The 18,274-nt window shown below is 41.3% G+C and overlaps 1 protein-coding gene across 5 annotated transcripts in view; it reads right to left on the reverse strand.

The window, feature by feature from the left end:
• ptprfb (protein tyrosine phosphatase receptor type Fb) overlaps positions 1-18,274 on the reverse strand; it is a 202,976-nt gene that overhangs the window by 5,972 nt on the left and 178,730 nt on the right. For all 5 annotated transcript variants that reach the window (XM_060906535.1, XM_060906537.1, XM_060906533.1 and 2 more), the window contains 6 exons: positions 9,479-9,602; positions 9,148-9,323; positions 6,286-6,405; positions 5,933-6,087; positions 4,570-4,855; positions 2,572-2,750 (listed from right to left, as the gene is read on the reverse strand). In XM_060906535.1, coding sequence (XP_060762518.1) covers positions 2,572-2,750; positions 4,570-4,855; positions 5,933-6,087; positions 6,286-6,405; positions 9,148-9,323; positions 9,479-9,602 — 1,040 coding nt within the window. The remainder of the gene's footprint in view (positions 1-2,571; positions 2,751-4,569; positions 4,856-5,932; positions 6,088-6,285; positions 6,406-9,147; positions 9,324-9,478; positions 9,603-18,274) is intronic.

Raw genomic sequence — 18,274 nt, forward strand, 5'->3', positions numbered from 1 at the left:
TGAATGGAACGCAGCAACAGTCTATAAAATGACTGATCGGAGGCACATTGACACACAAATGAACACGGTTTTGTTTTTCTTTTCAGGACGTTCACCATATCTCATCTCATCTCATCTCATCATATCATCTCAAACCGCTTTATCCTGTTCTACAGGGTCGCAGGCGAGCTGGATCCTATCCCAGCTGACTACGGGCGAAAGGCGGGGTTCACCCTGGACAAGTCGCCAGGTCATCACAGGGCTGACACATAGACACAGACAACCATTCACACTCACATTCACACCTACGCTCAATTTAGAGTCACCAGTTAACCTAACCTGCATGTCTTTGGACTGTGGGGGAAACCGGAGCACCCGGAGGAAACCCACGCGGACACGGGGAGAACATACAAACTCCACACAGAAAGGCCCTCGCCGGCCACGGGGCTCGAACCTGGACCTTCTTGCTGCGAGGCGACAGCGCTAACCACTACACCACCGTGCCGCCTGTTCACCATATCTTCCATGTTATTTGTAAAAGCAATGAATAAAAAATTTGACTACTGCACCTTCAACATAAGGAATAAAACACTACATGTGGCGCCATTACAGAAAAATAATCAGTGATATTTATTATCAGTGGAGTTTCTGTTCCCATCCCAAAGTGTTTTAATCCTCTTATACCACACCAATTTGCCAACCATTACAATTTTTTTTATTTCCTAGCTGCGTATAGTAACATTTAACATTGTTGAACGTCCATGAAACAAGTTACTTCCTGTTCTCACTAACGTTATAGCAGCTATAAACAGTCGTTCCCTCACCAGACGCTCTTTTCATCTCTCTCAATTAATAAGGGGAAAAAAAACGCAGCTTACTGTTAGCGCTGGAAAGAAACCTGAAAATGTGGGAAAACTGAAAGTTACAGCTTTACCTCTGACACTGGAGACTCCTTCCATAAATGCTGCATAAATAAACGCCTCCTTACAGAAAGCTTCACTGATTACACACGCAAGATCTCTGTTTATGCTGTTACTATAGAAACGATAACGTGTACACTATAGGATAACGCACTAATATAACAACTGTCAGAGCTGCTGTTTTAGAGAATTAATCAACCCCTTCTCTTCTGACCAAACAGAAGTTGAATTATTTACTTAAGCAAGGAAAGGAAGAGAGATAAATGCATCCTGAATGCAACACCACCATGTAATGCCACTAGGTGGCAGCAGCACATCATGGACACTGGATTTGAAACATCTTTCACTTCGCCTGACATCTTTCACTCTCTCTCTCTCTCACACACACACACTCACACACACACACACACACTAGCAGCTAATGAAGGTGTTGCAGGCGAGGCAATAACGTGGAAGCTGGAGATTAAAGTCTGCTCAGGGTCTTGTTCTGGCAAATGAAGAAATGGAGAGCAGAAAGGAGGAGAGACACACACACACACAAAGAGAGAGAGAGAGAGAGAGGCCTTCCTTTGAGCTGGACTCTGCTCTAAAAGCTCCACACAGCCAGCAGCAGTCGTGATGATTGTTAAATTAAAAGACGTATCAGAAGAGGCTCGATTTTCTGTAACACAACACCGGAGACGCACCCCAGAGACGCACAACCAGCCGGGATTTACCCGCTTATGAATTGGGATGAAACCTGTTACGACTCCCCTGTACTCGATTGTGCTCCAGTTCTGAGGAACATTAGGACTGCTGATCGGAGGGGATCTTACAGTTCCTACCAGAGAGGATCAACACAACACGAGTGACACTGTGGCTCTAATTTGGATATTCAGTGCTGTAAACAGTCCTGTGGCGTGCTGGGAATCGGTCGTCGTGTCCCAGAGCAATAAATCCCACAGGAGTGCCGAGTGACTCCGCTGTGTAAAACAGTTCATTAAGGAGGCAGCCGGAGCGTCGGGATACAGCACCACTGCACATGTTTACAGAGCGATAAAAAGAGCCGAGTCTCTGCAGGGCTGCTCTCATTACACTAACACACACACACACACACACACACAGATGAAGAGACAGATACACAGACAGATACTTAGACAGACAAGCATTCAGACAGATAGTTAGATAATCAGACAGACATATAGATAGACAGACATAGTTAAACAGACAGACAGATAAAGAAAGACATGTAGACAGACGGATAAAGAAACAGACAGGTAGAAAGACAGACAGACAGATAAAGAGACATATAGGTAGACAGATAAACAGACATAGTTAGGCAGACATTCATACAGACAGAATCAGACAGATAATCAGACAGACAGAGAGACATTCAGACAGATAAAGAGACATACAGACAGAATCAGACAGACAGACAGACAGATGTGGCTAGACTGGTAGATAAATAGAAAGACAGATAGAAAGACACAAAACCAGACAGCCAGGTGAACAAACCCGGCCTGACAGACAGACAGACTGACTATCTCAGTAATCTCACTGATATTCACACAGACCTGTTAGATAAAACATTACAGAGAGACAGACAGGTAGACAGAGAGACAGGCATTAAAGCTGCATATAAACTGTTTCAAAGCTGTCGTACTGTGTGTGTTTGTGTGTGTGTGTGTGTGACCTGTAACCGTCGATGCAGCTGGCGTTGATGTAGTCAGACCCCTCCACCCCTCTGATTGGCTGCAGACACACACGCGTCGACTCAAACGGCATGATGTTCACCAGTCTGTTCTTAAACTTGTTGCACGGCAGGTTGGCGCTGATGAAGCGTGATGTGTGAGCTTTGGAGTTGGCCAGCCTCTGCACACACACACACACACACCTTTTAATATCATTCATTTTTAAAAATCATGTATAGTGAAGGACAGAATCCTGCTTCTGTCTAATCGCTTCTTTTTATTTGACTTTTCCGTTCCCTCAATCAAACCGTCTACTTTCTCCAAAATAAAACTCCAGACAACAAAACACAAACACATTAAAACAGCAGGTTCATTCTAAAGCCACCCTTCAGCTCCCCCTAGTGGTGAGATCCGCATTTACATCGTTCATTATTACAGCAGATCTAAACAGATAGGAAGGAAGATATTAACACAGATAGATAGATAGATAGATAGATAGATAGATAGATAGATAGATAGATAGATAGATAGATAGATAGATAGATAGACTGCAGCATTGACAGTTACTGAATGTTAAAGTCACGAAGATTCCATCCTTCATTTCAATGGGATTTTTTTTTACTAGTTTTTGTTTAATATCTTTAAAGTATAAAGTACAGGAAAATGAAAACTACATCACTTTGTTTTTTTTATTGACGAGATCTACCAAACAACGCTTGAATAAAGTTTGCATTTTACACGTTCTTGAATTATTCACAGAAAAAGAAAGGAATAATAACAAGAAGCCTAGGAAGAGCAGTACTGTAAAAAAAAAAAAAAAAGAAATCCGTACACTGTTATTTAGTTCTCGGAGTTGTAAAATCATAACTCACAGAGCTGTCAGGTTCGAACTGACGGGAAATTTCAAACACACCAATTATTATTAAATACAGAAAATCTCTCTAAGCCAAATTAAACACACTCACTCACTCTGATCACGGTTTAACCGACAGCAAAGTTTAAAGATTTCCAAACAAACAAAAGCAAAAAAAGCGTCAAAAAAGGACAAAGTGCTCGGGTTCTGTTAAACAGGTTGGAGTAGTGGAGTGTGGGAAAGTGTAATGGAGTGTAAATGAGAGATTAAACTCTGTGTGTGTGTGTGTGTGTGTGTGTGTGTGTGTGTGTGTGTGCGCGTGTGTGTGTGTGCTGGCCAAGCGGTGAGTGGAGGCGTGACTGGCAGCACCAGAGCACAGATGGGCAGCGTGGAGTGAAACTCCGATCCACAAACACTCCTTCTGCACCAAATGCTACTTTTTACACTTCTTAAGAAACTCTGCTGATTTAATTTAATGCTTTTTTTTTACTGCTGTATGACCCAAACACTAATATTTACATGTTTACTGTCACGTCCAGCCCGACTATCCAAAAAAGTGTTATTTCACATATCACATATCCAAAAAACGATTTATATGTGTGTGAGAAATTCTCATATTCTCTTATTTTTGTAAATCTCAGCATCTTGTTCGCTCAGAGAATAAAGAGAGACGAGACCCGCAACACGTCTGCAAAAGACAACTCAACTCTGCTTTGTTAAATTTACACAGGTTTTTTTTAGATAATTTTTCATGTAGCTAGAGCCATCATGTTATATTTATTTATTGCAGATTGAGTTTGTTTTCCATTCCAACCCAAAGGCTTTTATTAAAAACAGCTTTTCAAAAGCTATTCTAATTTCTAAAACAACAAAAAAAAGTTCTAGTCTCTCATAGCTTAGTTATGACTACTAATAATGGGACAGACATGAATAAAGACTTCTAGCAGCATTATAACTAAAAAAGGGAGACTGAAACTATCGCAACACTGAAAAATTAATGGGTCATTTTGTCCTAAGGATGCACAAACTTTTGCACTCCATTATGTGCAGCTAGCAGTGAGCTAAAAGATAAAATGCAGGTATTTAAGTGTTTATTTATTTATTTTATACTTGTGTGTGTGTGTGTGTGTGTGTGTGTGTGTGAGACCTTAAACTCGAGCTCCATGGAGCTGATGGTCTCTCCGGGCGGCGGCTGGCCCAGTTTCTGGATGTGTGTGTAGAGGTTTCGTGCTGGGACCTCGGTGACGCCGCAGGTTGCCGCCTCCAGCAGCGCTTCGTGGATGAAGATGTACTGATCCTCCGTCTGCACCATGTAGTTCCTCTGAGAGCGCATGCACGTCACGTGGCCGTAAATGTCCACCGTCTTCTCATGCTTCATACGTTCCAGCATGGCATCGATCACGATGAGGCAGCCAGTGCGACCCACACCAGCGCTGACGGGCAAAAACCCAGTAAACCACACCATCATTTCTTATTCATATCCAGAATCAACTTTTACTGAATCACTGATTGCAGAATCTCTTAACTGAATCACTGATTACAAACTGAATTGTTCATCACTAACTGAATCACTGACCACTGACTGAACCACTGACCACTGACTGAATCACTGACTACTAACTGAATCACTGATCACTAACTGAATCAATGATTACTGAGCCGTTTATCACTAACTGAATCACTGACCACTGAATCACTGATCACTAACTGAATCAATGATTACTGAACCGTTTATCACTAACTGAATCACTGACCACTAACTGAATCACTGATTACTGAATCGCTGATCAATAACTGAATCACAGGCCACTAACCGAATCACTGCCCAATAACCAAATCACTGATTACTGAATCATTTATCACTGACTGAATTACTGACCACTAACTGAATCGCTGCTTACTGAATTGCTTATCACTAAATAAATCTCTGATCACTAACTGAATCACTGAATTGCTTATCTCTAGCTGAACCATTTGTCTCTAACTGAATCTCTCATCACTAAATGAATCACCTAGCACTAACTGAATTGCTCGTCTTGAACTGAATCACTAATCAATAACTGAATTATATACCACTAAATTAATCCCTGAATACTAACTAAATCTCTCTCATCACTAACTGCGATAACTGAATCACATATCACTAACCAAATCACTTACTACTGATTACTAACTAAATCACTGATCGCTAACAATCACTGATTAACCGACTCACTTATCACTAAACTGAATCACTGATCACTAACTGAATCACTAATTACTACCCGACTCACTCATTGCTCCCTGAATCTCCTACAACTGACTGAATCACTGAATCGCTCATCACTAACTCAATCTGCAATTCATTTATTACTGGCATTTTTGATAATACTATATTTTCATACGCATGATTAATTAATATGATTAAACAGCAGCTGAGCATGTCTTTAGGGTAAAGGTGACGCACGTAGCCAGTAACGTGAGCCGACGTGCTGTAAAGGTCAGCGGTGTAGCGTGATGTGTCAGCTCACCTGCAGTGCACCACCATGGGCCCGGCATCGGGAGGGTTACACGCTTTAACCCTGCGCAGGAAGGCCAGGATGGGTGTGGGGTACTCGGGTACTCCGTGATCCGGCCACGCCATGAACTGGAACTGTCTCACCTCCCGCTTCTCACTGGAGCCGTTCTGTTACAAAATTTAAGAGAGAGAGAGAGAGAGAGAGAATAAAAAGCTCATGATGTTAACGAGTGGGAAAACATTCACGGTTGAAATGTAAATCTGAAAATCCTCCACCCTGTGAAGAACCAGGAGGAACAGATGGATTTTAAATATTATTTATTCTGCCATGTACCTGCAGATGGAAATGTGGGGTTTTTTTTTTACCTTATAAAGTGCAAATGTGCGCACGCTGTACGTCGCCAGCTCCACCGTATCCAACATGGTCACCTGGATCATTCCGTACGTTTCTGTTCCACGAACCGGCCAGTACTGGTCACACTTCACCTGTGACATTTACAACAAAAGAAACAGGATCTGAGCAAATAAAGCACAAGGAATAAAAACACGGACTGTGGGAAAATAACCAGCAACGTAAAGTGGAGTGACAGTTTACCACCCGGAAGTGGATTATTTTCCTATAATGGTATGTCCTGAAGTGTTTAATTTCTATTATAATACAGCAATTTTTCAACATTTACCTTTTTTATTTATTGAAAAAAACCACATCATGATTTACAGTTATATTTAAAGCTAACAAGGCCCAAAAAAAAAAAAAAAATGCAGAAACCGGACCAAAAAAAAGCACAAACTCAAACAAAAAGTTAAAGTTTACCTTTAAAGTTTTACCTCTGCCTGACACTGGAGACTCCTTCCATAAACCTAATGGAATGTTACATGAACGCTTTAGAAATCTTCACCCCATCAATGATTACACACTTTTTAAAGCTTGTTTATGGACCATGGAGCATCTGTGGTAAAAATCCTGAGCTGTTACTATAGAAACGATAACGTGATTTAGATATTTAATCAATACCTTGTGGCCAATCAGAATCAGGCATCGTTACAACAGTGTTATTGAAGAACGGTGGGACTCACAGTTCTGACGATGACTCATTAATCCCAGTCAAACTGAACGGAAATCAATTTTTTTTCTTCTCTATCTGCACGATCATCATCATCAGGAACGATTCAAAACATCTCGTCACATCTCAGTGACCTTAACATACAAAACGCTCAGCCTCGCCCCGAATCGACGCCCTTCGCTCCATCGTATTCTTCTCCTCCGTGTTTCCTTTATCCCCGATCTGCCCTACTGTCCATCATCCCAAACCCACCAGCGCAATTTTCTCAGGGTGAGGAAGCTCCAACGCCCAGCGGCTGTCAGATGTGACATTTCACACTCCAGATAGCTGCACAACGATCACACTTACGCTGATGCACTGACAATTTTCCCAACAGGCTTTCTGTTTTAGTGAAGAGCGTCATGAGCCATTACACCGCAGCGCCTGATAGGCCACTTAGCCTGACTGCTAGACTTTAGCTTTCTTTTTTTTTTCCTCGGGATTTATGTATTTATAGTCCTCCGAATCCACTCCCAAGAATGTTTTATAATGTTGCCCTCAGTGAATCCTTGCTATAAATCTCAGTATTCTGATCACACAACATTAGTTTTAACTGGGTCATATATTTCAACAAAATTCTAACCAGCTATAATCATTCGTTTCTGAACCAGACTCAATTTTTCTCTCTTAACAACGCACTGGAGACTCCTTCCACAAATGGCTGGGCGATATGACAAAAATATCATATCATATAATACTTTAGGACATGTCTATGATACTTGATGTGCATCACGATATACAGTTTAACTAACAAACAGTAGTAAAATAAACAAAAATAAGCAGTAAACTGAGTTTAAACTTCAACTTTGACAAAACTTTTCTTTAAAGGAACAGTCCACCGTACTTCCATAATGAAATATGCTCTTATCTGAATTGAGACGAGCTGCTCCGTACCTCTCCGAGCTTTGCGCGACCTCCCAGTCAGTCAGACGCAGTCAGACGCGCTGTCACTCCTGTTAGCAATGTAGCTAGGCTCAGTATGGCCAATGGTATTTTTTGGGGCTGTAGTTAGATGCGACCAAACTCTTCCGCGTTTTTCCTGTTTACATAGGTTTATATGACCAGTGATATGAAACAAGTTCAGTTACACAAATTGAAACGTAGCGATTTTCTATGCTATGGAAAGTGCGCACTATAATGAGAGGCGTACTAACACCTTCTGCGCGCTTCGGCAGCGCATTGATACGGAGCTCAGATATCAATGTGCTGCCGAAGCGCGCAGAAGGTGTTAGTACGCCTGTCATTATAGTGCGGACTTTCCATAGCATAGAAAATCGCTACGTTTCAATTTGTGTAACTGAACTTGTTTCATGTCACTGGTCATATAAACCTATGTAAACAGGAAAAACGCGGAAGAGTTTGGTCGCATCTAACTACAGCCCCAAAAAATACCGTTGGCCATACTGAGCCTAGCTACATTGCTAACAGGAGTGACAGCGCGTCTGACTGCGTCTGACTGACTGGGAGGTCGCGCAAAGCTCGGAGAGGTACGGAGCAGCTCGTCTCAATTCAGATAAGAGCATATTTCATTATGGAAGTACGGTGGACTGTTCCTTTAATGCCCACAAAGACAAAGAAGTTAAAAAAAATTACATCAAATCAAAAGGCCCATTCAGTAACATTTAATTTGTAATTATTAAAAATGTAAAGAATACATCACTATACCAACGATATCTCAAAAAAGTGTATCGCGAAATCATTTATCACAATATTGATGTTATATCGGTATATCGCCCAGCCCTTGATTATGCACATTTAAAAAAAAAATCAGTTTATATCAAGTATCTGCTGTACAAGTCCCTAGAAACAAGCTGTTACGATAGAAACCACAATGTCCTATGTGATTATTTAACGTATTATAGGTAGCTTGGGTGCATTAGACGAATTCCTACCTACAGAACCGTCTCTCAGCCGTGTTAACGATTTCTGCAAATCATCAAATCTCTGACGAGATCTTTAACAATTAGGATTAAGGATCCTGAAAATCACTGAAATTTAGGGATAGGGTCGTTAATCAATTAAACTGCCCTTGACTGTCCAAAGACCTGCATTATCTCGATCCTTCTGCGTTAGTTAATCCTAACTAATCCATTTTTTTAGTCTTGGCTGAGCGTTAAGAACTGACCCGTGATTTCTCCTCCAGTCTGGTCATCATGATGATGGTGTTGGTCCTCTGCTCCCACACCATCCTCCAGAAATCGCTGAGCGTCTCGGGCAGAGGGCCCTGTGTGGCGATGTACGCGTTCTGTTTGCGGTAGCCATCAATGTAGTTTGCGTTGATGTAATCGCTGCCTGGAACAGCTACGAAGAAGGAAAAAAATCACCAATGACAATTAAAATTACTTTTAAACACTGTTATTAACTCTTATTCTACATTAATATAATTATAATGTTATAATTCTTATAATTCTCTCTTTGCAATAATGATAGAGGATGGTTGTGTGATCGAGTCTCACCATCCACGGAGGTCAGCACGACTCTGGAGTGATCGTAGGCGATGACGTTTGCGTAGCGGTTTTTCGGTTTGTTCACCTCCATGTTAGAGTTCTCCCAGGTGAACTGCTGCCCAGGATCAATGGACTAGAGCGAGGGGGGAGGGGGGAAGAGAGGAAGAGAAAGAAAAAGAAAGGGAGACAGATTGTGAATGACAAACTGAACAGAATTTATTTATGAATTCAGCTCACAGAACTTTCGTTGGCGTGCGCGGTGTCTGGATGGTGATCCGTATCCCAGAATACAGCAGGACTTTAATCAGGAGAGGTTTTGTTTCTATAGCGACACAGCACCTCGAACGAGCGATGCCACTGAATGAGGGATGGAACGGTGAAGGATTTACGAGCTCTTGTAGCACAGACAGGAGTCTGAGGACGAGTTCAAATATAACACTGTTCATTTTTTAAAAAGTGAAATGTATTTCTGAATCTAGCACACTGCAACATACTGCAACATGGTGTAACACGCTGCAACACACTATAACATGGTAACACGCTGTAACACACTAACACGCTGTAACACACTGCAACACGCTAACGCTGCAACACACTATAACATGCTAACACGCTGTAACACACTGTAACACACTGCAACACGCTAACACTGCAACATGCTATAACACGCTAACACGCGATAACATACTGTAACACACTAACACGCTGTAACACACTAACGCGCTGTAACATGCTGAAACACGCTAATGCTGCAACACGCTAACGCGGTAACATACTGTAATACACTAACACGCTGTAACACGCTGCAACATGCTATAACACGTGAACACGCGGTAACACACTATAACACACTAACACGCTGTAACACACTGCAACACGCTAACGCTGCAACATGCTATAACACACTAACGCTGCAACATGCTATAACACACTAACACTGCAACATGCTATAACACGCTAACACGCGGTAACATACTGTAACACACTAACACGCTGTAAGACACTAACGCGCTGTAACATGCTGAAACACGCTAATGCTGCAACACGCTAACGCGGTAACATACTGTAATACACTAACACGCTGTAACACGCTGCAACATGCTATAACACGTGAACACGCGGTAACACACTATAACACACTAACACGCTGTAACACACTGCAACACGCTAATGCTGCAACATGCTATAACACACTAACACTGCAACATGCTATAACACGCTAACACGCGGTAACATACTGTAACACACTAACACGCTGTAAGACACTAACGCGCTGTAACATGCTGAAACACGCTAATGCTGCAACACGCTAACGCGGTAACATACTGTAATACACTAACATGCTGTAACACACTAACACGCTGTAACATGCTGAAACATGCTAATACCGCAACACGCTAACGCGGTAACATACTGTAATACACTAACACGCTGTAACACGCTGCAACATGCTATAACGTGAACACGCGGTAACACACTATAACACACTAACATGCTGTAACACGCTATAACACGCTGTAACATGCTGCAACACACTAACATGCTGTAACACACAGGCTGTAACACCCAAACACACTAACATGCTGTAACATGCTGCAGCACACTAACACGCTGTAACACACTGTAACACACTAACATGCTGCAACACACTATAACATGTAACACGCTATAACACTAACACACTGTAACATACTATAACACATTGTAACACACTAACATACTATAACGCCCAAACACACTAAAACACTAACATGCTGCAACACACTAACATGCTGTAACACGCTGTAACACATTAACACACTGGAACACGCTGCAACACACTAACATCCTGTAACACACTATAACACAGTAACATGCTGCAACACACTAACATGCTGTAACATACTAACATGCTGCAACACGCTATAACACGTAACATGATATAACACTAACACGCTGTAACACACTATAACACATTGTAACACACTAACATACTATAACACCCAAACACACTAACATGCTGTAACACGCTGTAACACACTAACATGATGTAACACACTAACATGTAACACACTGTAACACACTATAACATGTACAACCCCGATTCCAAAAAAGTTGGGACAAAGTACAAATTGTAAATAAAAACGGAACGCAATGATGTGGAAGTTTCAAAATTCCATATTTTATTCAGAATAGAACATAGATGACATATCAAATGTTTAAACTGAGAAAATGTATCATTTAAAGAGAAAAATTAGGTGATTTTAAATTTCATGACAACAACACATCTCAAAAAAGTTGGGACAAGGCCATGTTTCCCACTGTGAGACATCCCCTTTTCTCTTTACAACAGTCTGTAAACGTCTGGGGACTGAGGAGACAAGTTGCTCAAGTTTAGGGATAGGAATGTTAACCCATTCTTGTCTAATGTAGGATTCTAGTTGCTCAACTGTCTTAGGTCTTTTTTGTCGTATCTTCCTTTTTATGATGCGCCAAATGTTTTCTATGGGTGAAAGATCTGGACTGCAGGCTGGCCAGTTCAGTACCCGGACCCTTCTTCTACGCAGCCATGATGCTGTAATTGATGCAGTATGTGGTTTGGCATTGTCATGTTGGAAAATGCAAGGTCTTCCCTGAAAGAGACGTCGTCTGGATGGGAGCATATGTTGCTCTAGAACCTGGATATACCTTTCAGCATTGATGGTGTCTTTCCAGATGTGTAAGCTGCCCATGCCACACGCACTAATGCAACCCCATACCATCAGAGATGCAGGCTTCTGAACTGAGCGCTGATAACAACTTGGGTCGTCCTTCTCCTCTTTAGTCCGAATGACACGGCGTCCCTGATTTCCATAAAGAACTTCAAATTTTGATTCGTCTGACCACAGAACAGTTTTCCACTTTGCCACAGTCCATTTTAAATGAGCCTTGGCCCAGAGAAGACGTCTGCGCTTCTGGATCATGTTTAGATACGGCTTCTTCTTTGAACTATAGAGTTTTAGCTGGCAACGGTGGATGGCACGGTGAATTGTGTTCACAGATAATGTTCTCTGGAAATATTCCTGAGCCCATTTTGTGATTTCCAACACAGAAGCATGCCTGTATGTGATGCAGTGCCGTCTAAGGGCCCGAAGATCACGGGCACCCAGTATGGTTTTCCGGTCTTGACCCTTACGCACAGAGATTCTTCCAGATTCTCTGAATCTTTTGATGATATTATGCACTGTAGATGATGATATGTTCAAACTCTTTGCAATTTTACACTGTCGAACTCCTTTCTGATATTGCTCCACTATTTGTCGGCGCAGAATTAGGGGGATTGGTGATCCTCTTCCCATCTTTACTTCTGAGAGCCGCTGCCACTCCAAGATGCTCTTTTTATACCCAGTCATGTTAATGACCTATTGCCAATTGACCTACTGAGTTGCAATTTGGTCCTCCAGCTGTTCCTTTTTTGTACCTTTAACTTTTCCAGCCTCTTATTGCCCCTGTCCCAACTTTTTTGAGATGTGTTGCTGTCATGAAATTTCAAATGAGCCAATATTTGGCATGAAATTTCAAAATGTCTCACTTTCGACATTTGATATGTTGTCTATGTTCTATTGTGAATACAATATCAGTTTTTGAGATTTGTAAATTATTGCATTCCATTTTTATTTACAATTTGTACTTTGTCACAACTTTTTTGGAATCGGGGTTGTAACACGCTGTAACACATTATAACATGTAACACGCTGTAACACACTAACATGCTGTAAGACACTATAACATGTAACACACTGTAACACACTAACACGCTGTAACATAGTATAACACATTGTAACACACTAACATACTATAACGCCCAAACACAATAACACGCTGTAACATGCTGCAACACACTAACATGCTGTAACATGCTGTAACAGATTAACACACTGGAATACGCTGTAACACACTATAACACATTGTAACCTACTAGCATACTATAACACCCAAACACACTAACACGCTGTAACATGCTGCAACACACTAACATGCTGTGACACGCTATAACACTAACACGCTGTAACACACTATAACACATTGAAACACACTAACACGCTGTAACACACTAACACACAGTAACACACTATAACACACTAACATGCTGTAACACCCTGTAACATACTGTAACACACTAACATGCTGCAACACACTATAACAACATGTAACACGCTATAACACTAACACGCTGTAACATACTATAAGACATAACACACTAACATTATAACACCCAAACACACTAACAAGCTGTAACATGTTGCAACACACTAACATGCTGTAACATGCTGTAAAACCCTGTAACACACTGTAACATACTATAACACACTAACATGCTGCAACACACTAACATGCTATAATACACTGTAACAGGCTGCAACATGCTGTAACACCCTGTAACACAATAACATGCTGTAACACCCTGTAACATACTATAACACAATAACATGCTGCAACACACTATAACATGTAACACGCTATAACATGTAACACGCTGCAACACACTAACACGCTGTAACACACTAACATGCTGTAACACTATAACACATTGAAACACACTAACACGCTGTAACATACTGCAACACACTAACACGCTGTAACATGCTGTAACACCCTGTAACATAATATAACACACTAACACGCTGCAACACACTAACACGCTGTAACATGCTGCAACACACTAACATGCTGTAACAAGCTACAACACACTAACATGCTGTAACATGCTGTAACAACCCGTAACATAACACACTAACATGCTGCAACACACTGTAACACCCTGTAACATAACACGCTAACATGCTGTAACATACTATAACACATTGAAACACACTAGCACGCTGTAACATGCTGCAACACACTAACATGCTGTAACACGCTGTAACACCCTGTAACATACTATAACACATTGAAACACACTAACACGCTGTAACACGCTGCAACACACTAACATGCTGTAACACGCTGTAACATACTATAACACACTAACACGCTGTAACACGCTGCAACACACTAACATGCTGTAACACGCTATAACACCCTGTAACATAACACACTAACATGCTGCAACATGTTGTAACACGCTGTAACATACTATAACACACTAACACGCTGCAACACACTAACACCCTGTAACACACTAACACCCTGTAACACACTAACACCCTGTAACACACTAACATGCTGTAACACGCTGTAACATACCATAACACACTGTAACACGCTGCAACACACTAACATGCTGTAACACACTATAACACACGAACACGCTGTAACACACTCATCATCATCATTGGCGGTCACTCATAGTCGAGTATGACTGTCCTCCTTCTTGGTCCTTGTGGGTCTTCAGGTGGGCGTAGAGGCCGATTCTGGACCCAATTATTCTTGTGCAGTGTGGACAAGGGAATGTAGTGGTGGTGGATTTGGGTTTGGCCTGTTTGGACGTTGCTCTCTCCTTCCTGAGTCTGTGCTTGTCTCGTGCAGCCTGACAGAGGTCATCGTTATACAGTGTAGCACCCTCAAGGACAAGGTTTCTCCAGGTCACCCTGTCTTTTGCCGTGTCTTCCCAAGCTTTAAGTTCTATGTGGCACTTCTTTAAGTTTGTTTTAATGTTATCCTTAAATCTCTTCTTTTGGCCTCCTGGGGCCCGTTTCCCTTCAGCTATCTGGGAATAAAATACTTGTTTTGGGAGGCGAGAGTCAGGCATGTGAATAACATGACTGGTCCACCTGAGTTGGTTTTGGGCAATGGTGGCAGTGATGGTGGAAACATCCACCTCCTCCAGGATGCTGGTGTTGGTGCGTCGATCCTCCAGCTAATCCTCATTATTTTACGGAGGCATCTTTGATGATATGCCTCTAGTGCTTTTTAAGCGCCTACTGTATATGGTCCAGGCTTCTGACCCATAGAGAAGAGTGGGGAGCACCACTGCTTTATAGACCAAAATTTTGGTCTTTGCTTGGAGGTCTCGGTTCTCAAAGACTCTTTTCCTTAGCCTTGAGAAAGCCCCACTGGCACAGCTGAGGCGGTGATCTATTTCATCATCAGTGACAGCTTTTGATGGTAGGAGGCTGCCGAGATATGGGAAGTGGTCCACATTTTCCAGTCTGATGTTGTCAATGGATATGTTTGGGAGCAGGACAGGTGTACTACTATTTGGTGGTGGTTGATGGAGGATTTGGGTCTTTCTTATGTTAATGGATAGACCAAGCTGTTTGTATGCTTTTTCAAAAGCAGACAGAATACCCTGTAGGTTCTCTTCTGAGAGGGCTACAAGGGCATTGTCATCCACATACTGCAGCTCCATGATGGACACGGTGGTGGTTTGGCCTTTAGCCCTGAATAGGTTGATGTTGAAAAGTTGACCATCAGTTCTGTACATGATTTTGACTCCCTGGGGCAGATTCTTGCTTATGAGATGTAGGATAGCAGCAACAAAGATGGAGAATAGTGTTGGAGCAATGACATCACGCTGTAACATGCTCTAACATGCTATAACATACTATAACACCCTGTAACATACTATAACACACTAACATACTATAACACGCTGTAACACACTATAACACATTAACATACTATAACACCCTGTAACATACTATAACACCCTGTAACACACTATAACACACTAACATACTATAACACCCTGTAACATACTATAACACCCTGTAACATACTATAACACACTACATACTATAACACGCTGTAACACACTAACACATTAACATACTATAACACCCTGTAACATACTATAACACCCTGTAACATACTATAACACCCTGTAACACACTATAACACATTAACATACTATAACACCCTGTAACACACTATAACACATTAACATACTATAACACCCTGTAACACACTATAACACACTAACATACTATAACACCCTGTAACATACTATAACACCCTGTAACATACTATAACACGCTGTAACACACTATAACACATTAACATACTATAACACCCTGTAACACACTATAACACCCTGTAACATACTATAACACGCTGTAACACACTATAACACATTAACATACTATAACACCCTGTAACACACTATAACACCCTGTAACATACTATAACACCCTGTAACACACTATAACACACTAACATACTATAACACCCTGTAACATACTATAACACCCTGTAACACACTATAACACACTAACATACTATAACACCCTGTAACACACTATAACACACTAACATACTATAACACCCTACATACTATAACACGCTGTAACACACTAACACATTAACATACTATAACACCCTGTAACATACTATAACACCCTGTAACACACTATAACACATTAACATACTATAACACCCTGTAACACACTATAACACATTAACATACTATAACACCCTGTAACATACTATAACACACTGTAACACACTATAACATTCTATAACATGCTGTAACCTGCTGCAACACACTAACACACTGTCACATACCATAACACACTAACACGCTGTAACCCGCTGCAAAACACTAACATGCTGTAACACACTGTAACATGTTGTAACATACTATAACACACTAACATGCTGTAACCCTCTGCAACACACTAACACGCTGTAAAACCCTGTAACACACTAACACACTGTAACCTGCTGAAACACACTAACATGCTGCAACATACTATAACACACTGTAACATACTATAACACCCTGTAACATGCTGTAACATTCTATAACACACTGTAACATGCTGTAACATAATATAACACACTGTAACAAGCTGTAACACACCATAACACCCTGTAACATGCTGTAACATACTATAACACACTGTAACATACTATAACACACTTTAACCCGCTGCAACAGACTAACATGCTGTAACACACTAACATGCTGTAACATACTATAAACACACTAACCCGCTGTAACACCCTGTAACACACTAACATGCTGTAACATACTATAACACACTAACACATTGTAACCCGCTGCAACACACTAACAAGCTGTAACACGCTGTAACATACATGCTGTAACACGCTATAACGCCCTGTAACATGCTGTAACACGCTGCAACACCCTGTAACATGCTGTAACATACTATAACACACTGTAACAAGCTGTAACCCGCTGCAACACACTGCGCTGTAACACCCTAACATACTATAACACACTGTAACACGCTGTAACATACTATAACACACTGTAACAAGCTGTAACCCGCTGCAACACACTGCGCTTTAACACCCTAACATACTATAACACACTGTAACATGCTGTAACATACTATAACACACTGTAACAAGCTGTAACCCGCTGCAACACACTGCGCTTTAACACCCTAACATACTATAACACACTGTAACATGCTGTAACATACTATAACACACTGTAACAACCTGTAACTCGCTGCAACACACTGCGCTGTAACACCCTAACATACTATAACACACTGTAACACGCTGTAACATACTATAACACACTGTAACAAGCTGTAACCCGCTGCAACACACTGCGCTGTAACACCCTAACATACTATAACACACTGTAACATGCTGTAACATACTATAACACACTGTAACAAGCTGTAACCCGCTGCAACACACTGCGCTTTAACATCCTAACATACTATAACACACTGTAACACGCTGTAACATACTATAACACACTGTAACAAGCTGTAACCCGCTGCAAAACACTGTGCTGTAACACGCTGTAATAAGCTAACATACTATAACACACTAACATGCTGTAACACTATAACCTGCTGCAACAGACTAACATGCTGTAACACACTATAACAAACACGCTAACCCGCTGTAACCCACTAA

The sequence above is a fragment of the Neoarius graeffei genome, chromosome 23 (genome assembly GCF_027579695.1).
Source record: "Neoarius graeffei isolate fNeoGra1 chromosome 23, fNeoGra1.pri, whole genome shotgun sequence".
Classification (NCBI taxonomy): Eukaryota; Metazoa; Chordata; class Actinopteri; order Siluriformes; family Ariidae; genus Neoarius; species Neoarius graeffei.